This window comes from Hyperolius riggenbachi, chromosome 7 (genome assembly GCF_040937935.1).
Source record: "Hyperolius riggenbachi isolate aHypRig1 chromosome 7, aHypRig1.pri, whole genome shotgun sequence".
Lineage (NCBI taxonomy): Eukaryota > Metazoa > Chordata > Amphibia > Anura > Hyperoliidae > Hyperolius > Hyperolius riggenbachi.
In genome coordinates, this window is record NC_090652.1 from 6,425,395 (window position 1) to 6,449,102 (window position 23,708).

At 45.2% G+C, this 23,708-nt stretch overlaps 1 protein-coding gene across 2 annotated transcripts in view; it reads left to right on the forward strand.

Moving 5' to 3' along the window:
- Positions 1–23,708, forward strand: part of TOP3A (DNA topoisomerase III alpha) — a 65,724-nt gene that overhangs the window by 1,780 nt on the left and 40,236 nt on the right. For both annotated transcript variants that reach the window (XM_068243527.1, XM_068243526.1), the window contains exons 2-6: positions 3,096–3,382; positions 4,784–4,843; positions 7,620–7,693; positions 7,778–7,853; positions 9,393–9,501. In XM_068243527.1, coding sequence (XP_068099628.1) covers positions 3,191–3,382; positions 4,784–4,843; positions 7,620–7,693; positions 7,778–7,853; positions 9,393–9,501 — 511 coding nt within the window. In that variant the 5' untranslated portion in view covers positions 3,096–3,190. The remainder of the gene's footprint in view (positions 1–3,095; positions 3,383–4,783; positions 4,844–7,619; positions 7,694–7,777; positions 7,854–9,392; positions 9,502–23,708) is intronic.

Genomic DNA, 23,708 nt, shown 5'->3' on the forward strand with positions numbered 1-23,708 from the left:
TCTATGTAAATATACATATTTCTCTACTAAAAAATGTGTTTGACTCTAGACTTTATTCCTGTCCTTTAAATTGATATATTGCTAATTTTAAAATCTTAATATGAAGGAAAATAAACCAGGATAGAAAGGACCAGTGTGGTCTCAATTATAGAACAACATCATTTTCTTATGAAAGGTTTATGGTATGCGTGATTAGGGGTGTGGCAGGGGCGTGGCTTAAGTGTCCCTCTTTCTCATTTCAAAAAGTTAGGAGGTATGAGTCCATACAACTTCTGTGCAGTATGTATACAGTATAGTACATATACATATGCTCTCTGCCAGGAGAGATGTTTCCTCTGACTTGCTCAGGATTTGTACACAGATACAAGGCCGTTTTTAGGCATAGACAATCCAGGCAGATGCATGGAGTGACACCTGCAGGAGGGGGGCACCGCAGAGCTATTTTTAGCACAATGTGCCATGGAATCCTTGTACACAACTAGTGCTAGGCTATGAATAAACCTGCTGAGTTCCTAATCTCAATTATGACTTGCTGGCCGCGGCAGAGGGGAGGGGAGTTAACTTACCCATGTTGCCGTTTATAGCTGATGCATTTCACATTGTGTTCGCATCAGTGGTGTAGCTAAAGAGCTATGGGCCCCGATGCAAGTTTTACATTGGTGCCCCCTAAGCACTCTATACATAACGATTGATACGGTGCACCAAAACCTGCCAAGGACAACCAGATTATCAGAGGTGCAAGCAGGGGAAGGGGACAGTTTGTTAACCTCCTTAGCGGTAACCCCGAGCTGAGCTCGGGGTAAGCCGCCGCGGAGGATATCTCAGCCCCTGGTGGGGCGATTTCTGATCTGCAAAGTGCTGTAGGCGCAGCCAGCACTTTGCTAGCTGCGTGTCCAGCTCGATCGCCGCCACTCTGCGGCGATCGTCCGCACGCAGCGGCGGAAGAGGCCCCCCCGCCAGAGCCCTGCGCAGCCCGGACCAATCAGTCCCGGGCAGCGCAAAGGGCTGGATCGGATGGGTCTGACGTCAGGACGTCGGCTGACGTCCATGACGTCATTCAGATCGTCGCCATGGCGACAGGAGAAGCCAAACAGGAGATCGCGTTCTATACGCGATCTCCTGTTTACTTTTGTGGCCGGCGGCGATCGGACTAGAGGGACACATGCGCCCTCTAGTGGTGTTTTATGTAGCTACCACTCAGGTAGCTACATGAAACAAAACAAAAAATTTTTTTTAAAAAGTGCGATGCAGCCTCCTTGGCGGAAAAATTGAACTGCCAAGGAGGTTAAAGGACCACTATCGAGAAAGAGTAGGCAGTTAAAATCTGACAGAGCCGACAGGCCAGTCCATCTCCTCATGGGGGATTCTCAGGGTTTTCTTTGTTTTCCTGAACAGCAGTTTAACTTTCAAAATAGTAAAATACCAGCCAGCCTCCCTATTCGCTTTCACACTATTTTGTCAGTCAGACTTTGCAACTGCTTTTTGGGAAATGCTGTTGAAAACAAAGAAAATCCTGAGAATCCTCCATGAGGAGATGGACTGGCCCAACACCTATCGGTTCTGTCAGATTTTAACCGCTTATTTTTTGCTATAATGGTCCTTTAATGATTACTACTATTCAAAGCATCTATAGAAGTGAATATTGTCAGCACAGGACCAATAAAAAGCTAATACTGTGGTTGAGGGCCCCGATGCGGTCGCAACCTCTGCACCCCCTATTGCTACGCCACTGGTTCACATCACTTCCATGCTTCCCTTCAAACCTGGAGGGAGGAAGCATTGGAGTGACATGGAACGTGAAGTGAAGACCCATGAGGGGGTCCGTGAGTTTGTGCTGCTGAGAAGTATATGGCCTTGTAATGTAATCTTTGTATACTTTGTAAGGCCTCCTTTAATGGCTCCTCCTCGTCTGGACACTGACAATCTGTAAAGGTGGCCACACACGATACAATAAAATGATCAGATCTCTCGAAAAAAATCGAAAGCTTTTTTTCATTCGACTGAAAAATCCGATCGGATTTCCAGTTTTTTTCGATTTTTATCTATCAGGAATGCCAGATATTTTTCTTCAATTTCTCTAAAGATTGTATGGTGTGTGTTTGTCAATTTATTAATATATACACCCAAGCAATTTTCTCAGTTTCCAATCATTTTTATCATAATTGGGGAAACATTGAACATAGGTGTGTGGTACATTGGTCAGATTTTTGAAATGTTACAATCAGTCAGAAAAATTGATTGCAATTCTTAAATTAAACAGATATTTTAAAAATTGTATGGTGTGTGTGTGACCACCTAAAAGCCAAACTCCAAAAAGCCAAGCAGAACGAAAACGTAAAATATGAAACCCACACCTGTTATAAAATGTAGTGTCCATTTTATTGATGGGCAATATGATGCCAATCGGCATAAGTTTATGCATATTGGTGAGGGAACAAACAAAATTAGCAGCTACTGCATTTGATTGTATTCCAAACTCCATAAACTTGTATAAAACTAACATAAAATTTTAGTCCAAAATGAGTAACGTCAAACTGATCATCCATACTTACCTTTTTTAATAAATCATTTCATAAAGGTTCCTCAGCTGCTACCTCTTCTGCACCTTCAGACTGGTGACACCTGTATGGAATGGCTGCTGAATTGACAACAGAGGTGTCACACTGGCTGCCACACTGCAAAGCATGATGGGAGTGGCACAGCTAGAAAATGATTTGTCTCTCCTTATGAGTGAGAGCTTGGCCACGCCTCTTAGTCATCAGTGCCACTGACCATAACAGGACACAGAACCCCACCCCCTTCCCAGTCAGAAGGAGATTCAGGGCTGCCTGCTGGCTGCACACACAGTCCTTGCTCCACAGATCATATCATTTGAATAAAGAGCAGGAGAAATGTGATCACGTGACCAGGTAGGTATGCGGTTGCTGTAGGAATTCATCAATGTACATAATGTTTATTTTACTTGCCTGGGGTAAACACCCAATAATTGTTGCCCTCTGCAGCTCAGTCAATCAGGATACGTTTTTGAGCTGAACTGCAGAATTGTTTAGTTCTTGTGTAAGAATGTATACATGGATGTGTTGCTTTCTTTGCAGGCGTTGAACCCTGGCACATTTCTCTCCGTTTCTCCGGGCGTGGATGGCGCAGCTATGACCGCGGCCGGTCGCTATAAGGCCTTGCTGCTCCCGTGATGATCTTCTGCAGAAATATTTTGGCATTTAGTAGGGTGACGATCCTGACGCAAACTAGAATACGTCTCTGTTCACAAACCTCCCCCAGCATGTCCCTGCGGAACCCCATCCAGAAGGTCCTGTGCGTGGCAGAGAAAAACGATGCGGCCAAGGGGATCGCTGACATCATGTCTAATGGGCGGATGAGGAGGGTGAGTATAGTTCTATGTTCCTTTTCATGGCTTTGTATTTCATCATATATATTCTATTCAGGCGTCTGCTGTGGGAATATCCTATTCGATCCCACGAACACTGAGTTGGAGTAATTACAGTCATGTGAAGAGATTAGGACACCCTATGTAAGCCTGTGTATGTTTTTTAACGTACTTGGACATACGGATGCTTAATATCAATTTTAAACCACAACTGAAGTGAGAGGGATATGAAGGCTGCCATATTTATTTCTTTTAAAGCAATACCAGTTGCCTGGCAGCCTTGCTGATCTCTTTGGCTGCAGTAGTGGGTGAATCACACACCTGAAACAGGCATGCAGCTAATCCAGTCTGACTTCAGTCAGAGCACCTGATTTGCTGCATGCTTGTTCAGGGTGTATGGCTAAGAGTATTAGAGGCAGAGGATCAGCAGGACAGCCAGACAACAGATATTGCTTACAAAGAAATAAATATGGCAGCCTCCATATATATCTCACTTCCAGGGTCCTTTAAAGGGATACTGTAGGAGGGTCGGAGGAAAATGAGTTGAACTTACCCGGGGCTTCTAATGGCCCCCCGCAGACATCCTGTGCCAGCGCAGCCACTCACCGATGCTCCGGCCCCGCCTCCGGTTCACTTCTGGAATTTCTGACTTTAAAGTTTGAAAACCACTGCGGCTGCGTTGGCGTGTCCCCACTCTCGCGGATGTCACCAGGAGTGTATAGCACAAGCCCAGTATGGTCTGTGTCTGCGCAGTACACCCCTGGTGACATCAGGGGAAGCGAGGACACGGCAACGCAGGCGCAGTGGTTTTCAGACTTTAAAGTCTGAAATTCCAGAAGTGAACCGGAGGCGGGGCCGGAGCATCAGTGAGCGGCTGCGCGGGCACAGGATGTCTGCGGGGGACCATTAGAAGCACTGGGTAAGTTCAACTCATTTCCCCCCGACCCCCCTACAGTATCCCTTTAAGCAATGCAGATTACCTGGCAGTCCTGCTGATCCTCTGACTCACATACATTTAGCCACAGCCACTGAGCAAGCATGCAGCAGATCAGGTGTTCTGTCTGAAGTCAGACTGGATTAGCTGCATGCTTGTTTCAGGGTTGTGATTCAGACACTACTGCAGCCAAAGAGACTAGCAGGACTGCCTGGCAATTGGTGTTGTTTAACAGGAAATAAATATGGCAGCCTCCATATTTATGGTTCTAACTACACCCGTGTATCTGTATTTCTGTCCAATTCTATGTTTTTTCACATTGTTACTCTCTGTAACATTCACTGTATTTGTAATTGACAGTATTTTTTACACCTACATTTGTCTTTTCTAATGAATCTTATATGCTGAGTTTAAAAAAAAGTAGTAGATCTAATTTGTAACTAACTTGGTCATTTTGTCTACAGAGAGAAGGCTATTCCAAGTATAACAAGATCTATGAATATGAGTATCACTTGTTCGGAAGAGTAAGTAAATACACATAGTACATTTTAAAAGTGTTGCGAGTTGAAATGGGTGCAAGATATTGCCGATAGAATATCAGTAGTTACCGTATACTGTTTACCTTGTATTCTGCTGTACAGCACCCTAGAAGATGTTGGCGCTATACAGATCGATAATAAAATACGTTTCACCGATAAGCTGGTATCAGCTCTTACCGACAGTAGCACATCGGTAATGTTACCAATATTCTAGAGAAGCCCTGCAGCGAGTTGTTAAAGCAGCAGAAGCCATTATTGGCACTGAACTACCATCACTGGAACTTTTGTATAAGACTCGTAGCGTGAGAAGGGCCAAAAACATTATCAAGGACAACACTCACCCTGGAAATGCCTTGTTTGAGCTCCTTCCATCAGGTAAACGTTTTAGATCAATCCGCACACACACAAACAGACTGAAAGACAGCTTTTTCCCATCTGCCATAAACTTGATGAACTCTGAATCCTGTCTGAAATAATTGACACTGTGTACAAATTGTTTAAATATCTGTAATACCTGGCATACTTGTATAATTTCTTCTCTTCCTTGTTACTATCACTATGTTCCCTATATGCACCGTGGGGTTGTTATGAAAAGTAATTTTGTTGTGTTACACACAATGACAATAAAGTGAATTGAATTGAATTCTGCTATCGCCTATCTACCTTTTCTCAAACTAACCTTATACACAACTACAACCTAATTTATATCCATAAACGCAGATATTCCATGTACAGGAGGACTATTAAAACCCAACTTTTAAAGAGAACCCGAGGTGTGTTTAAAGAATGTTATCTGCATACAGAGGCTGGATCTGCCTATACAGCCCACCTTCTGTTGCTATCCCAAACCCCCCTAAGGTCCCCCTGCACTCTGCAATCCCTCATAAATCACAGCCATGCTGTGAGGCTGTGTTTACATCTGTAGTGTCAGTCTCAGCTGCTCCCCCGCCTCCTGCATAGCTCCGGTCCCTGCCCCCGTCCCTTCCCTCCAATCAGCAGGGAGGGAGGGGATGCAGGCGGGGACTGGAGTTCTGCAGGAGGCGGGGAGAGCAGCAGACTGACACTATAGAGATAAACACAGCCAGCTCTGACAAGCTGTTTGTCAGCAGCGTGGCTGTGATTTATGAGGGATTGCAGAGTGCAGGGGGACCTTAGGGGGGTTTGGGATAGCAACAGAGGCTGGGCTGTATAGGCAGATCCAGCCTCTGTATACAGATAATATTCTTCAAACCCACCTCGGGTTCTCTTTAATGAATCAATTAAAATCAATAATGGTGCTGTTAATAAAATTGTCAACAAGTCTGACCAATGAAGAGGGAATTATTGTACATCATAAGGAGGAAGTATAACTTCATTCCCTATTCATCATTGCAACAAAATAACATTACACAACCCCCCACCAAAAACCCGACACGTTTCGCTTCCTAAATGGAAGCTTTTTCAAGGGAACAAAGTGCTATCGTGCAAGAGTGCACCTACCAGTAAAGCAACCCCGGCCTACACCCAACACACCGCCGCTATGCCTGCAGCTGCTGCTGTTTTATCCACTACAGAGTACTGCTACTTCACAGCACAACTGATTCCTCAATAAAGGGAATCGATTCCTACCACACACAGCACAATGATTTTCATTAGATTTCAGCATGGAATCTATTAATTGAGTCCCGATCCCTCACTGGCGATAGCCCTCCTATGTGTATACGAGGCTTAGATATCCACCTGATCTTCGCCAGGGACTGTTTATACTTATTCTGGGACATCTAGCTGTCCCGAAATTGGTCGCTTTGTTGGTCAGGCAAGCACTTGGCAGCACCAATTTTCATCCAATTTGATTATACTAATCAAATTGGATGGTCGATTTGGTTGGTTGGTCGCCTAGTGTATGGCCCCCTTAAAGAGACTCTGTAACAAAAATTGCATCCTGTTTTCTACCATTCTACAAATTCCAAAACATATTCTAATGTGCTCTGGCTTACTGCAGCACTTTCTACTATCACCATCTCGGTAATAAATCAGCTTCTCTTTCCCCTGTCGGACTTGTCACCCTGTGTCTGGAAGGCTGCCAAGTTCTTCAGTGTTGTGGTTCTGCTATGAACTCCCCCTTTCAGGCCCCTCTATGCACACTGCCTGTGTGTTATTTAGATTAGGGCAGCTTCTCTCTTCTCTCTTATCTTTTACAAGTTGGATAAATCGTCCTCTGAGCTGGCTGGGCTTTCACATACTGAGGAATTACAGACAGGGGCAGAGCTGTCTGCACTCTGCAGGAAGAAACAGCCTGACACTTCAGTGCATGAGAGCTGCAGGGGAAAAGAAACACACAAATGATCTCTTGAGATTCAAAAGGAAGGGTGTATACAGCCTGCTTGTGTATGGATGTATTTTCTATGTGTGGACATACTGTACATCAACCTACTTCCTGTTTTGGTGGCCATTTTGTTTGTTTATAAACAAACTTTTTAAAACAGTTTTTAACCACTTTTAATGCGGCGGGGAGCGGCGAAATTGTGACAGAGGGTAATAGGAGATGTCCCTTAACGCACTGGTATGTTTACTTTTGTGCGATTTTAACAATACAGATTCTCTTTAAGCTGCGCTGCTTGAGCAGTGTAGCTTAATGAATCATCCCCTACTGATTTGTCTGTGAGTCAGATGTAGCCATCAAAAGATCCACATCTCCCTCCCGAGCCATAGGTTCCATACCCCTGATCTAGTGGTTGCAGTTGCTGTATAAAGTCGGCTGATTTTGTCTGGTTTGTTGCAGGATGTCACCGTCACCATGACCTCAGTGTCTGGCCATTTGCTGGGGATGGAGTTTCAGAGTCACCTCAGATCTTGGTTGGTATTTGGCCCTTGCGGGTAGCGGTGGGGCGGAGCTTCAGCATAGGTAACACTCACACGTGACTTGTCTTTGTCTGCCAGGCACAGCTGTAACCCGGTGTCTCTATTCGATGCAGAAGTGGAGAAGGTTTGTCCTGATGACATGGTCAACATCAAGGTAAACGCGCTGTGACCATGACAGCTCTGTGCACATTTTGATCATCTTCTTTTAGCCAGTATAATTTTTTCAAACACTATTTTTTTTCCCTTAAAGTACACCCAGAGTGAGAGGTATATGATGGCTGCCATATTTATTTCCTTTAAGCTCTTGAGGACTGCCGGGCTAAACCCCCCTAGTGACCAGGCCATTTTTAGTAAAATTGGCCACTGCAGCTTTAAGGCCAAGCTGCAGGGCCGCACAACTCAGCACACAAGTGATTCCCCCCCCCCCCCTTTTCTCCCCACCAACAGAGCTCTCTGCTGGTGGGGTCTGATCGCTCCCCCATGTTTGTTTTTTTCATAATAAATATTATTGTTTGTTTTTGTTTTAAAAAAAATCCCTGTTTCTTTAAACCCTCTCCCTCCCCGCAGCCAGCCAATTATGGCGATCGGCTGTCATAGGCTTCAGCCTATGACAGCCGATTGCTCTCTTGTCCCCCAGGGGGACAGCCGTGTCGCACGGCTGTCCCCAGTGCAGCGCTGCTGCTGATTGCAGCGCTGCACAGAGTAAATAGATGGCGATCACGCCGTCTAACAGTCTCCCAAGCAGCAATAGCCGCTCGGAGACTGAAGGCGGGGCGGAGCTCCGCCCTCCGAGCATGAGATGCGCGCGCAGTGTGCGCGCATCTCATGCAAATTACAGCCCCAGGACTTACGCCAATCGGCGTTAGGCGGTCCTGGGGCTGCCGCCACGCCCATCGGCGTGACTCGGTCGGAAAGTGGTTAAAACAATACCAGTTGCCCAGGTAGTCCTGCTGATCCTCTGCCACTAATACGTTTAGCTATAGCCCCTGAACAAGCATGCAGCAGATCTGGTGCTCTGACTGAAATGTAACTGGATAAGCTGCATGCTTGTTTCAGGTGTGTAATTCAGACACTACTGCAGCCAAAGAGATCAGCAGGATAGCGAGGCAACTGGTATTGTTGAAAGTGGACCTGAACTCTTGCACAGGACTGAAGAAAAACATAGAGAAATGCACCCTGTATGTATTTAGAGAGTTTAGCCTGACTAATCCCCCCTCATTTGTGTCTAATCACACAAGTTATAATTTAATCTCTCCCCTGTGTCACATGACTGCCTGTGGCAGATAGGCCCGTAAGAAAGCACAGGCTGTAAACAATAGGTCTGCTTTTATGAAAGCAGGAAGTAGACACACTGCAGATTTATTGCAGGATTGGTATCAGCTGTAACAAAGACATGTTTTTTGTTTGAAGTTTATTATGCTGTTGTGTATCTTTTAGAGCAGAGAGAACGTTCTGAGTTCAGGTCCACTTTAACAGGAAATAAATATGGCAGCCTCCATATACCTCTCAGTTCAGGTGCAGAGGCAGCTCTCCTACACAGCAGTACAGGGCTATAACACTTGTATCTGGCTGTGCAAACAATGCTGATAACAAGATAGGGATGACAGCATGTCACACTGCCATGACTGATTACAGTGCATGCTGGACTTAAATGGTGCACGTTCCATCATCTGTGATATGTGTGTGGTTACAGAGGACACTGGAGCGGGAGATACGGCAGTGCCAGGCTCTTGTCATATGGACGGATTGTGATCGGGAGGGGGAGAATATCGGTTTTGAGGTGATCCAGGTCTGCAAATCAGGTACAGCAGCTCTCATCCTTCTCTGCAATGTAATCCTAGCAATTCTGCCTATAACAGCTTCCTACACTCACTGTGCACTTCTCAGCTTTTTATGGGGAAGAAGCAGCTTTGCATTGGTTCATTTTTAGGTCCTGAGATACCCATAGACGGGATACTTTAAAGGGGAACTATGGCAAAAAAATTGTAAAATGTGTGCAAACAGACAAATAAGAAGTAAATTACTTTTCTCCTATGTTGCTGTCACTTACAGTAGGTAGTAGAAATCTGACAGAAGCGACAGGTTTTGGACTAGTCCATCTCTTCATAGGGGATTCTCAGCAAGGCCTTTATCTATCTATCTATATATATAAAATCGTGTGCGTGCGTGCGTGCGTGCGCCGCGATCACGCGAAAACGGCTTGACCGATTTGAACGAAACTTGGTATACAGATCCCTTACTACCTGGGATGATATGTTCTGGGGGTCTCGGGTCGCCCCTGCACACCTGGGCGGAGCTACAAACAGCAAATCAGATTTCACCCATTCATGTCATTGGAAAAATGGAAAAGGCTGCCATTCTCACAGTAATCAAGCCAGAGTCCCCACACTTGGCACAGTTGGTCACTTGGTGACCGAGGTTACAAATCCAGGAAAAGTGGGCGGAGCATAAAACTGCCAATCAAATTTCAGCCATTCATTTAAATGGGAAAATGTAAACTGCAGCCATTCTTAGACTGTTAATCGCAGGGTTCTCAAACTTGCCACAGTTGGTCACTGGGTGAATACGATTACGATTCAAGAAAATGGGTGGAGCCTACAACAGCCAATCAAAATTCACCTATTGATTTTCAAGGGGAATATTTAAACTGCTGCTATTCTTACATTTTTAATGGCAGAGGCTTCAAACCTGCTACGGTCGGTCATTGGGTGACTGGGGTCCAAATTCACTAAAGGGGCGGGGCCACATACAGCCAATCAGATTTCCTTGGTGAATAAACTGCTTCCATTCACATATTTTTTTATGCCAGGAACCTGAAAGCTCACAAACTTGGTCATTGAGTGACTGTGTGTGTCAAGGTTATAAAAAGTGGGCGGAGCCCAAAAAAACTTTTATTGGGAAAATATAAACTGCAGCCATTTTTACACCGTTAATGGCAGGGTTCTCAAACTTTGCACAGTTGGTCACTGGGTGACTGAGATTAAGATTTTGGAAGGTGGGTGGAGCCTACAACAACCAATAAAAATTCACCTTTTGATTTTCAAAGGGAATATTTCATCTGCTACCATTCTCTTATACTGTGAAAAGCAGATTCCTCAAACCTGGTACAGTTGGTTGCTGGGTGACTGGGGTCCAAATTCGGAAACGGGGCGGAGCCACAAACAGCCAGATTTGTTTATTTTTCAATGGGAATATACAAAGTATTGATACCAAGGACCCCAAAGCCGATAAACTTGATAACTGAGTGACTGTATGTCAAGGTTAGAAAAAGTGGGCGGTGCCAACAACTACATTTTTAACATGCCAGGGTTCGCAAACTTTACACAATTGGCCACTGGGTGACTGGGATTAATATTCAGAAATGTGGGTGGAGCCTACAACAGCCAATCTAAATGTACCTATTGATTTCCAAGGGGAATATTCCCATTGCTACCAGTGGCAGAGGCCTCAAACCTGATACAGTCAGTCATTGAGTGACTAGGGTCCAAATTCACTAAAGGGGTGGAGCCACAAACAGCCAATCAGATTTGTTAGATTGATTTCAGCCATTCTGTTATTTGCAGGGTTCTCAAACGTGACACAGTTGACCTCTGGCTGACTGGGACTAATATTCAGAAAAGTGGGTGGAGCCTACAGCAGCCAATCAAAATTCACCTTTTGATTTTCAAGGGGAATATTTACATTGCTGCCATTCATGCACTCTTAATGGCAGAGGCCTAAAATCTGCTACAGTCAGTCACTGGGATACTGGGGTTTAAATTCTGAAGGGATCAGGCCAAAAACAGCCAATTAGATTTGTTTAATTTCAATAGTAAAATGCAAAAATGTTCAAATTCAGTAAAGGGGCAGAGCCAAAAACAGCCAGATTTCTTTGCTGGATAAACTGCTTTCATTAGCACAATTTTGATGCCAGGAACCCAAAAGCTCACAAACTTGGTCATTGAGTAGTGACTGTGTGTCCAGGTTACAAAAAGTGGGTGGAGTTAAAAACAGATTTTTCTGGGAAATTGTAAACTGCAGCCCTTCTTCACTGTTAATGGCAGGGTTCTTAAACTTAGCATAGCTGGTTACTGGGTGACTGGGATTAATATTCAGAAAGGTGGGAGGAGCCTAAAAATGGCAATCAAAAATCACGTCACTTTTCAAGGAGAATATTACAATTGCTGCCATTCTTGCACTGTTAATGGCACAAGCCTCAAACCTGGTACAGTTGGTCATTGGGTCACTGGGGTTCAAATTCAGAAAAGGGGACAGAGCCACAAACGGTGAATCAGATTTGTTTCATTTCATGGGAAAATACAAATTGATGCCAAGGACCCCAAAGCTCACAAACTTGGTCATTGGTTAGTGACTTTGTGTCCAGGTTACAAAAAGTGGGCGGAGCCAAAAACAAATTTCACTGGGAAAGTGTAAACTGCAGCCCTTCTTACATTGTTAATGGCAGGGTTCCCAAACTTTGCCCAGATGGTCACTGAGTGACTGAGATTAATATTCAGGGAAGTGGGTGGAGCCTATAATAGCCAATCAAAATTCACCTGTTGATTTTCAAGTGGAATATTTAAATTGCTGCCATTTTTACACTGGTAATAGCAGATGCCTCAAACCTGCTACAGTTGGTCATTGGGTGACTGGGGTTCAAATGCTGGAGAGGGGCGGAGCCACAAACAGCCAATCTGATTTGTTTAATTTCTATGGGAATATACAAATTATTGATGCCAAGGACCCCAAATCTCACAAACTTAGTCATTGAGTGTTTGTGCGTTAGGGTTAGAAAGTGGGCGGAGGCCACACCAGTCAAATACATACCGGGCAACGCCGGGTCATCAGTGGGTGGAGATAAATACAAATTTCACTGGGAAATGTAAACTGCAGCCATTCTTACATTGTTAATGGCAGGGTTTTTAAACCTTGCACAGTTGGTCACTGGGTGACTGGGATTAATATTCAGAAAAGTGGGTGGAGCCTACAAAATTAGGCTCCACCTATTGCTTTTCAAGGGGAATATTTAATTGCTACCATTCTTGCACTGTTAATGGCACAGGTCTCAAACCTGGTACAGTTGGTTATTGGGTGACTGGGGTTCAAATTCAGAAAAGGGGACAGAGCCACAAACAGCCAATCTGATTTTTTCATTTCAATGCAAATTATTGATACCAAAGACAGCAAAGCTCACAAACTTGGTCATTAAGTAATTGTGTGTCAGGGCTAGAAAAAGTATGCAGAGCCAACACCAGCCAAATACATACCCGGGCAACGCCGGGCAATCAGCTAGTTCTTTATAAAGATATTCCCTAAAAAGGATTTAAACAATGATGCTGGCCAGCTTTCCTGCTTCCTACACAGTTTTTTGGCAGTTAGACAAAGCAACTGCCATTCACTAAGTGCTTTTGAAAATAAATAAATCCCTGAGAATCTTCCACGGAGAGATGGACTAGTCCAAAACCTGTCGCTTCTGTCAGCTTTTTCCTAAGTACTGTAAGTGACAGCAACATAGGGGGGAAAACAATTATAGCTCATTTTCTCAGGAAAAACACCTACTTCTTAATTGTATATGTTTGCACATATTTTACATTTTAACATTTTTTTTCACCATAGTGCCCCTTTAACCACTTCAGGACCACAGTCTTTTCGCCCCTTAAGGACCAGAGCCTTTTTCTCCATTCAGACCACTGCAGCTTTCACGGTTTATTGCTCGGTCATACAACCTACCACCTAAATGAATTTTACCTCCTTTTCTTGTCACTAATACAGCTTTCTTTTGCTGCTATTTGTTTGCTGCTGCGAGTTTTAGTTTTTATTATATTCATCAAAAAAGACACGAATTTTGGCAAAAAAATGACTTTTTTAACTTGCTGTGCTGACATTTTTCAAATAAAGTAAAATTTCCTATACATTTGAGCGCGAAAGTTATTCTGCTACATGTCTTTGATAAAAAAAAAAACCATTCAGTGTATATTTATTGGATTGGGTAAAAGTTATAGCGTTTACAAACTATGGTGCCAAAAGTGAATTTTCCCATTTTCAAGCATCTCTGACTTTTCTGCGCACCTGTCAGGTTTCATGAGGGGCTAAAATTCCAGGATAGTACAAATACCCCCCAAATGACCCCATTTTGGAAAGAAGACATCCCAAAGTATTCAGTGAGAGGCATGGTGAGTTCATAGAAGATTTTATTTTTTGTCACAAGTTAGCGGAAAATGACACTTTCTGACAAAAAAAAGAAAAAAAAAAAGTTTCCATTTCTTCTAACTTGCGACAAAAAAAAATGAAATCTGCCACAGACTCACTATGCTCCTCTCTGAATACCTTGAAGTGTCTACTTTCCAAAATGGGGTCATTTGTGGGGTGTGTTCACTGTCCTGGCATTTTGGGGGGTGCCTAATTGTAAGCACCCCTGTAAAGCCTAAAGATGCTCATTGGACTTTTGGCCCCTTAGCGCAGTTAGGCTGTAAAAAAGTGCCACACATGTGGTATTGCCATACTCAGGAGAAGTAGTATAATGTGTTTTGGGGTGTATTTTTACACATACCCATGCTGGGTGGGAGAAATATCTCCGTAAATGACAATTGTTTAATTTTTTTTACACACAATTGTCTATTTATAGAGATATTTCTCCCACTCAGCATGGGTATGTGTAAAAATACACCCCAAAACACATTATACTACTTCTCCTGAGTACGGCGATACCACATGTGTGGCACTTTTTTGCACCCTAACTGCGCTAAGGGGCCCAAAGTTCAATGAGTACCTTTAGGATTTCACAGGTCATTTTGAGAAATTTCGTTTCAAGACTACTCCTCACGGTTTAGGGCCCCTAAAATGCCAGGACAGTATAGGAACCCCACAAATTACCCCATTTTAGAAAGAAGACACCCCAAGGTATTCCGTTAGGAGGATGGTGAGTTCATAGAAGATTTTTTTTTTTTGTCACAAGTTAGCGGAAATTGATTTTAATTGTTTTTTTTCACAAAGTGTCATTTTCCGCTAACTTGTGACAAAAAATAAAATCTTCTATGAACTCACCATACTCCTAACGGAATACCTTGGGGTGTCTTCTTTCTAAAATGGGGTCATTTGTGGGGTTCCTATACTGCCCTGGCATTTTAGGGGCCCTAAACCGTGAGGAGTAGTCTTGAAACCAAATGTCGCAAAATGACCTGTGAAATCCTAAAGGTACTCATTGGACTTTGGGCCTCTTAGCGCACTTAGGGTGCAAAAAAGTGCCACACATGTGGTACCGCCGTACTCAGGAGAAGTAGTATAATGTGTTTTGGGGTGTATTTTTACACATACCCATGCTGGGTGGGAGAAATATCTCTGTAAATGACAATTGTTTGATTTTTTTTTACACACAATTGTCCATTTACAGAGAGATTTCTCCCACCCAGCATGGGTATGTGTAAAAATACACCCCAAAACACAATATACTACTTCTTCTGAGTACGGCGATACCACATGTGTGACACTTTTTTGCAACCTAGGTGCGCTAAGGGGCCTAACGTCCTATTCACAGGTCATTTTGAGGCATTTGGATTCTAGACTACTGCTCACGGTTTAGGGCCCCTAAAATGCCAGGGCAGTATAGGAACCCCACAAGTGACCCCATTTTAGAAAGAAGACACCCCAAGGTATTCTGTTAGGAGTATGGTGAGTTCATAGAAGATTTTTTTTTTTGTCACAAGTTAGCGGAAAATGACACTTTGTGAAAAAAAAAACAATACATATCAATTTCCGCTAACTTGTGACAAAAAATAAAATCTTCTATGAACTTATCATACACCTAACAGAATACCTTGGGTGTCTTCTTTCTAAAATGGGGTCACTTGTGGGGTTCCTATACTGCCCTGGCATTTTAGGGGCCCTAAACCGTGAGGAGTAGTCTTGAACCCAAATGTCTCAAAATGACCTGTGAAATCCTAAAGGTACTCATTGGACTTTGGGCCCCTTAGCACAGTTAGGCTGCAAAAAAGTGTCACACATGTGGTATCGCCGTACTCAGAAGAAGTAGTATAATGTGTTTTGTGGTGTATTTTTACATATAACCATGCTGGGTGGGAGAAATATCTCTGTAAATGACACATTTTTGATTTTTTTTACACACAATTGTCCATTTACAGAGAGATTTCTCCCACCCAGCATGGATATGTGTAAAAATACACCACAAAACACATTATACTACTTCTCCTGAGTATGGCGATACCACATGTGTGACACTTTTTTGCAGCCTAGGTGCGCTAAGGGGCCCAACGTCCTATTCACAGGTCATTTTGAGGCATTTGTTTTCTAGACTACTCCTCACGGTTTAGGGCCCCTAAAATGCCAGGGCAGTATAGGAACCCCACAAGTGACCCCATTTTAGAAAGAAGACACCCCAAGGTATTCCGTTAGGGGTATGGTGAGTTCATAGAAGATTTTATTTTTTGTCACAAGTTAGTGAAAAATGACACTTTGTGAAAAAAACAATAAAAATCCAATTTCCGCTAACTTTTGACAAAAAATAAAATCTTCTATGAACTCATCATACACCTAACAGAATACCTTGGGGTGTCTTCTTTCTAAAATGGGGTCACTTGTGGGGTTCCTATACTGCCCTGGCATTTTACGGGCCCAAAACTGTGAGTAGTCTGGAAACCAAATTTCTCAAAATGACTGTTCAGGGGTATAAGCATCTGCAAATTTTGATGACAGGTGGTCTATGAGGGGGCAAATTTTGTGGAACCTTTCATAAGCAGGGTGGCCTCTTAGATGACAGGATGTTTTGGGCCTGATCTGATGGATAGGAGTGCTAGGGGGGTGACAGGAGGTGATTGATGGGTGTCTCAGGGGGCGGTTAGAGGGGAAAATAGATGCAATCAATGCACTGGGGAGGTGATCGGAAGGGGGTCTGAGGGGGATCTGAGGGTTTGGCCGAGTGATCAGGAGCCCACACAGGGCAAATTAGGGCCTGATCTGATGGGTAGGTGTGCTAGGGGGTGACAGGAGGTGATTGATGGGTTTCTCAAGGTGTGATTAGAGGGGGGAAATAGATGCAAGCAATGCACTAGCGAGGTGATCAGGGCTGGGGTCTGAGGACGTTCTGAGGTGTGGGCGGGTGATTGGGTGCCCGCAAGGGGCAGATTAGGGTCTAATCTGATGGGTAACCGTGACAGGTGGTGATAGGGGGTGATTGATGGGTAATTAGTGGGTGTTTAGAGGAGAGAAGAGATGTAAACACTGCACTTGGGAGGTGATCTGATGTCGGATCTGCGGGCGATCTATTGGTGTGGGTGGGTGATCAGATTGCCCGCAAGGGGCAGGTTAGGGGCTGATTGATGGGTGGCAGTGACAGGGGGTGATTGATGGGTGGCAGTGACAGGGGGTGATTGATGGGTGGCAGTGACAGGGGGTGATTGATAGGTGATTGACAGGTGATCAGTGGGTTATTACAGGGAATAACAGATGTAAATATTGCACTGGCGAATTGATAAGGGGGGGTCTGAGGGCAATCTGAGCGTGTGGGCGGGTGATTGGGTGCCCGCAAGGGGCAGATTAGGGTCTAATCTGATGGGTAACAGTGACAGGTGGTGATAGGGGGTGATTGATGGGTAATTAGTGGGTGTTTAGAGGAGAGAAGAGATGTATACACTGCACTTGGGAGGTGATCTGATGTCGGATCTGCGGGCGATCTATTGGTGTGGGTGGGTGATCAGATTGCCCGCAAGGGGCAGGTTAGGGGCTGATTGATGGGTGGCAGTGACAGGGGGTGATTGATGGGTGGCAGTGACAGGGGGTGATTGATAGGTGATTGACAGGTGATCAGTGGGTTATTACAGGGAATAACAGATGTAAATATTGCACTGGCGAATTGATAAGGGGGGGTCTGAGGGCAATCTGAGCGTGTGGGCGGGTGATTGGGTGCCCGCAAGGGGTAGATTAGGGTCTAATCTGATGGGTAACAGTGACAGGTGGTGATAGGGGGTGATTGATGGGTGATTGATGGGTAATTAGTGGGTGTTTAGAGGAGAGAATAGATGTAAACAATGGATTTGGGAGGTGATCTGATGTCGGATCTGCGGGCGATCTATTGGTGTGGGGGGGTGATCAGATTGCCCGCAAGGGGCAGGTTAGGGGCTGATTGATGGGTGGCAGTGACAGGGGGTGATTGACGGGTGATTGACAGGTGATTGACAGGTGATTGACAGGTGATTGACAGGTGATCAGGGGGGATAGATGCATATAGTACACGGGGGGGGGGTCTGGGGGGGGGGTCTGGGGAGAATCTGAGGGGTGGGGGGTGATCAGGAGGGGGCAGTGGGCAGGGGGGGGGATAAAAAAAAAAATAGCGTTGACAGATAGTGACAGGGAGTGATTGATGGGTGATTAGGGGGGTGACTGGGTGCAAACAGTGGTCTGGGGGGTGGGCAGGGGGGGGTCTGAGGGGTGCTGTGGGCGATCAGGGGGCAGGGGGGGGGAAATCAGTGTGCTTGGGTGCAGACTAGGGTGGCTGCAGCCTGCCCTGGTGGTCCCTCGGACACTGGGACCACCAGGGCAGGAGGCAGCCAGTATAATAGGCTTTGTATACATTACAAAGCCTATTATACATATGTGCAGCGGCGATCCGGGTGGTAGTAACCCGCCGGCGCTTCCGAACGGCCGGCGGGTTACTACGAGCGGTGGGCGGAGCCAGTCCCCGGCGGCTGATCGCGTCACGAATGACGCGATCGCCGCATAGCCACTCCCGCAGCCGCCCCCGCCGATGGGCGTATTGCGGTCGTTTGGGCCCGGACTTTGCCGCCGCCCATCGGCTGGGGGCGGTCCTCAAGTGGTTAAGCAAGAAGCATCAAAGTTGCCTATTTTGGCTGCTGGAATAAGGTAACAGAAGCAATACATATACTGAACAGGGGATATTATTTTTACTTCCGAAACTATCTAGAAAAAGATCGAATTGGGCAAAACATTGTAAACCGATTCCAGCTCAAAATCAATCTTTTTTGATTGGATGCGGATTGGACAGGTTGGAAAACATAGTTCGAACTACTGGCTATCCTGTGTATGTCCTTTCGATCCAATTTCTAATGATATCTAATCGGAAAAATATTCAGAAATCTGATCGGAATTTGGAAAAGCTGTGTAAGCGTGTATGCTAGCTTTCTTCCATAGCTGATCAATATCAATCAATTGCTCAGATAGAATCTGAACTAAAAATTGCATGCTGTGTGTTGCAGCTGACCGTGTGCAAGCCGATTGGCTGATAAACCATACTAGTAGACTTTTATAAAGACTGACTACCCCTACAAGACAGTTCAGCTCAGCTGCTGACGCTATAATGTGATGTTGTGTTTATTATGTGTCTGCACTTTATAATTTATCTTCTACCCCGATGAAGCCTTCCTCTGAGAGGGCGAAACATGTTGCTTTGTGGGGTGTAACACAGAGGGTTTTCACATTTGTATTGCGTCCGCACTGGGTTTTCCTGCTCTCTCCATATCCCACTATCCATATTCCAGTCTCTCTTTGGGGATAACATAGAGGAGCTGATCCTACAAGTCTTATTTATTGTATTGGCAGACCAGATTGTATTGTGTACAGCAGGCATATTAGTCTCTGCCTACCGATTGGGATTACAGTCAGATTTCTACTATGGTCTAAAGCAGGCATGGGCAAACTTGGCCATCCAGCTGTTGAGGAACTACAAGTCCCACAATGTATTGCAGGAGTCTGACAGCCACAGTCATGACTCATAAAGGCAAATGCATTGTGGGACTTGTAGTTCCATAACAGCTGGAGGGCCAAGTTTGCCCATGCCTGGTCTAAAGCATTGAACATGGCATACAATTTTTTTTTTTGTCTTTCTATATACTAGAGCCAGAGGTTTACTATAAAGACATTCTACTGTATTTGTTGTTGATTGAGTGTAGCTATAGAATAAGGTGACACTGGGCAGCTTAAGACTTCCCCACCTTAAAGGCCTTACTAGTTGAATGAGAGGTTTATCATATGTAGACAGATGAAGCTACTATTGCCGAGGTTGGAAGGGAGAGCTGTTGCAGTGGCAAGGAGCTTTATAGCAATAAGTAATGAGAGAGCAGCTTATATCTGATTATTACCTTTAAAGAGAACCCGAGGTGGGTTTGAAGAATATTATCTGCATACAGAGGCTGGATCTGCCTATACAGCCCAGCCTCTGTTGCTATCCCAAACCCCCCTAAGGTCCCCCTGCACTCTGCAATCCTTCATAAATCACAGCCACGCTGCTGACAAACAGCTTGTCAGAGCTGGCTGTGTTTATCTCTATAGTGTCAGTCTGCTGCTCTCCCCACCTCCTGCAGAACTCTGGTTCCTGCCTGCCTCCCTTCCCTCCCTGCTGATTGGAGGGAAGGAATGGGGGCAGGGACCGGAGCTATGCAGGAGGCGGGGGAGCAGCTGAGACTGACACTACAGATGTAAACACAGTACGCACAGCGTGGCTGTGATCTATGTCTGATTTCAGAGTGCAGGGGGACCTTAGTGGGGTTTGGGATAGCAACAGAGGCTGGGCTGTATAGGCAGATCCAGCCTCTGTATTCAGATCACATTCTTCAAACACACCTCGGGTTCTCTTTAAATGTAACGAGAGGTATATGAGGCTGCCATATTTATTTCCTTTTAAGCAATACCAGTTGCCTGGCTGTCCTGCTGATCCTCTGCCTCTAATACTTGTAGCCATAGCCCCTGAACAAGCATGCAGCAGATCAGTTGTTGCTGACATTGTCAGATCTGACAGGAGTAGCTGCATGCTTGTTTCTGGTGTGATTTAGACACTACTGCAGCCAAATGGATCAGCAGCGCTGCCAGGCAACTGGTATTGTTTATCAGGTAATAAATATGGCAGCCCCCATATCCCTTTCAGGTCAGCTGTGCTTTAATCCCTGACAGCCTCTCCTTATAAAAGGTTTAGTGAATAGTGCTGGGTCATGGTGCCCCTGGTAATAAAGTCTGTCACCTGTGCCCGGGAGATGTATAGATGTTCTGTGTCCGGCCTGGCAGCCGTCCTGTAACTTCCAGTTACTGAGGAACGCACATTGCCGACGTGGAACTGGCTGATTCTCTGTGCCCCCAGGAATGCCGCTATCCTTTATATTTTATTATCTCATAAGTTTATTTTCACTTCAGGTTTGCTTTAAGTAAATTTAATTTATAAAGGGTCATTTTGAGCGATGGCTTGCTGCACAGCAAAGAGTGTCAGTTCCCAGCGACATACACACTCTCCTCTCTGCAGTTCTGGTTACGTCAGAAGGCAGTGTGCGGTATTCAGGTATGCAGAACAAGGCAGAGATCAAGTGAAGGAAAGCCTAACTTAGGTTTGCTCTAGCTCAGGGGTCAGGAACCTTTTTGGCTGAAAAAGCCATAAACCCCATATATTTTAAAATGTTATTCTGCGAGAGCCTTACAATATGTTTGAAACTGGGACAGTGCGCATGCGCAGCAGAGGGATCATGTCCCTTTTGCCATGGGGATGTGTATATACTGTTGATCCGTCAGACACGTCTTCAGCTTCTCTTGGGTTTTAGCAAAATCAGCATTTTCCCTGAGATCCAGACAGGAGAAATACTGACTAACAGCTTGTACAATTACCTAGCTAACTTGGGGATTGATTCACTTTGTAGGATGAGATCCCCACACTTTGGCTTAATAGGCAGCCTGTGACAGGTAGCCTATTGGGCCAATCAAAGTGCGGGAAACTTGTCCTACGAAGTCACTGGACCTGACCAGAGTGGGACAATTGGAGCAGCCGTTCGTTTTGGGGTAGTGCAAGTAAGGTAGTAGTGCATGCTACAGCATTAGTGTGCCTACTTTGAAAATGTAATTTGCGCTTCCACACTAAGCTGCGCTGCTAGAGCAGTGTAGCTTAGTGAATCAACCCCCACTGACTTGTATGTGAGCCAGATGTAGCCACATCTGGCTCCCGAGCCATAGGTTCCCTACCCCTGCTTTAACCCCTTCCCCACCGCTGCTACACATATCTACGCCCCTGAAAACGTCACTTAAAGAAAACCTGTAACTAAAAAAGTTCCGCTGGGGTGGGGGAAGCCTCCGGATCCTATTGAGGCTTCCCCCGTCGTCCTCGGTCCCATGGCTGTCTCGCTGTGCCCCTCCGAACAGCGGGGATGTAAATATTTACCTTCCCGACTCCAGCGCAGGCGCAGTATCGGCTCTCCGCTCGGAGATAGGCGGAAATAGCCGATCGCTGTCGGTCCGCTCTACTGCGCAGGGACCCGACAGAGATCAGCTATTTCCGCCTATCTCCGTGCTGAGAACCGCAACAGCGCCCCCGCTGGAGCCAGGGAAGGTAAATATAGCAAGCCTTGTCAGGCTTGTCGAGCCAGGATTGCGGGACACTTCGGGGGAGCCAGCGCTGGATTGCCTGCAGCTACAGGGGAGGGGGAAGCCTCATTGGGACCCTGAGGCTTCCCCCTCCCGAGGTGTGTACCCCCCAGGGGACGTTTTTTTTTATAGTACAGGATATCTTTAACAACCATCATCGCACCCTTACGTGGTCGGTGAATGGGAACAACTGTTCCCAGAGCCAATCACAGTGCCTGTGATGAATGAAAGCCAGCATCAGCGAGAACCATTCATTCACAATGTGAAAGTCATACAGATACTTCACACATCACATGTTCACAGTACACAGGGATTGTGTCGCCATCTTGTGGCCACAAAGTAAAAATACACCCACATACACGATTATATATAAAAATAAATCAGAATCAATTTATTTCGCCAAGTAAGCTTGCACCTACAAAGAATTTTTTATTTGTTTTTAACCCATTACACCCCTACCGCATAGGTAATAAAATAAACAACTTATATATAAAAATGACATCATTTGGAAAAACGCATAGATACCTTAGGGACTTTTTAGTATGTATGTCATGAGGGTATAAAACTGTTATTCTTGTAAATAGAGGCTTGTAATTATTGGTATAGTAATAAAAAATGTGATCTGTATCTTGGTGTGTGTGACCTTTTATTCCTGAATCTGTTTTTGAGTCGGTATGTCATGGGATCTCTGTCTTGGCGTATGTCATGTGATCTCTGTCTTGGCGTATGTCAGTCGGTATGTCATGTGATCTCTGTCTTGGCGTATGTCAGTCGGTATGTCATGTGATCTCTGTCTTGGCGTATGTCAGTCGTTATGTCATGTGATCTCTGTCTTGGCGTATGTCAGTCGTTGTGTCATGTGATCTCTGTCTTGGCGTACGTCAGTCGTTATGTCATGTGATCTCTGTCTTGGCGTATGTCAGTCGTTATGTCATGTGATCTCCGTCTTGGCGTATGTCAGTCATTATGTCATGTGATCTCTGTCTTGGCGTATGTCAGTCGTTATGTCATGTGATCTCTGTCTTGGCGTATGTCAGTCGGTATGTCATGTGATCTCTGTCTTGGCGTATGTCCGTCGGTATGTCATGTGATCTCTGTCTTGGCGTATGTCAGTCGTTATACGCCAAGACAGAGATCACATGACATACCGACTGACATACGCCAAGACAGAGATCACATGACATACCGACTGACATACGCCAAGACAGAGATCACATGACATACCGACTGACATACGCCAAGACAGAGATCACATGACATGTCAGTCGGTATGTCATGTGATCTCTGTCTTGGCGTATGTCAGTCGGTATGTCATGTGATCTCTGTCTTGGCGTATGTCATGTGATCTCTGTCTTGGCGTATGTCAGTCGGTGTGTCATGCGATCTCTGTCTTGGCGTATGTCAGTCGGTATGTCATGTGATCTCTGTCTTGGCGTATGTCAGTCGGTATGTCATGTGATCTCTGTCTTGGCGTATGTCAGTCGGTGTGTCATGCGATCTCTGTCTTGGCGTATGTCAGTCGTTATGTCATGTGATCTCTGTCTTGGCGTATGTCAGTCGTTATGTCATGTGATCTCTGTCTTGGCGTACGTCAGTCGTTATGTCATGTGATCTCTGTCTTGGCGTATGTCAGTCGTTATGTCATGTGATCTCCGTCTTGGCGTAT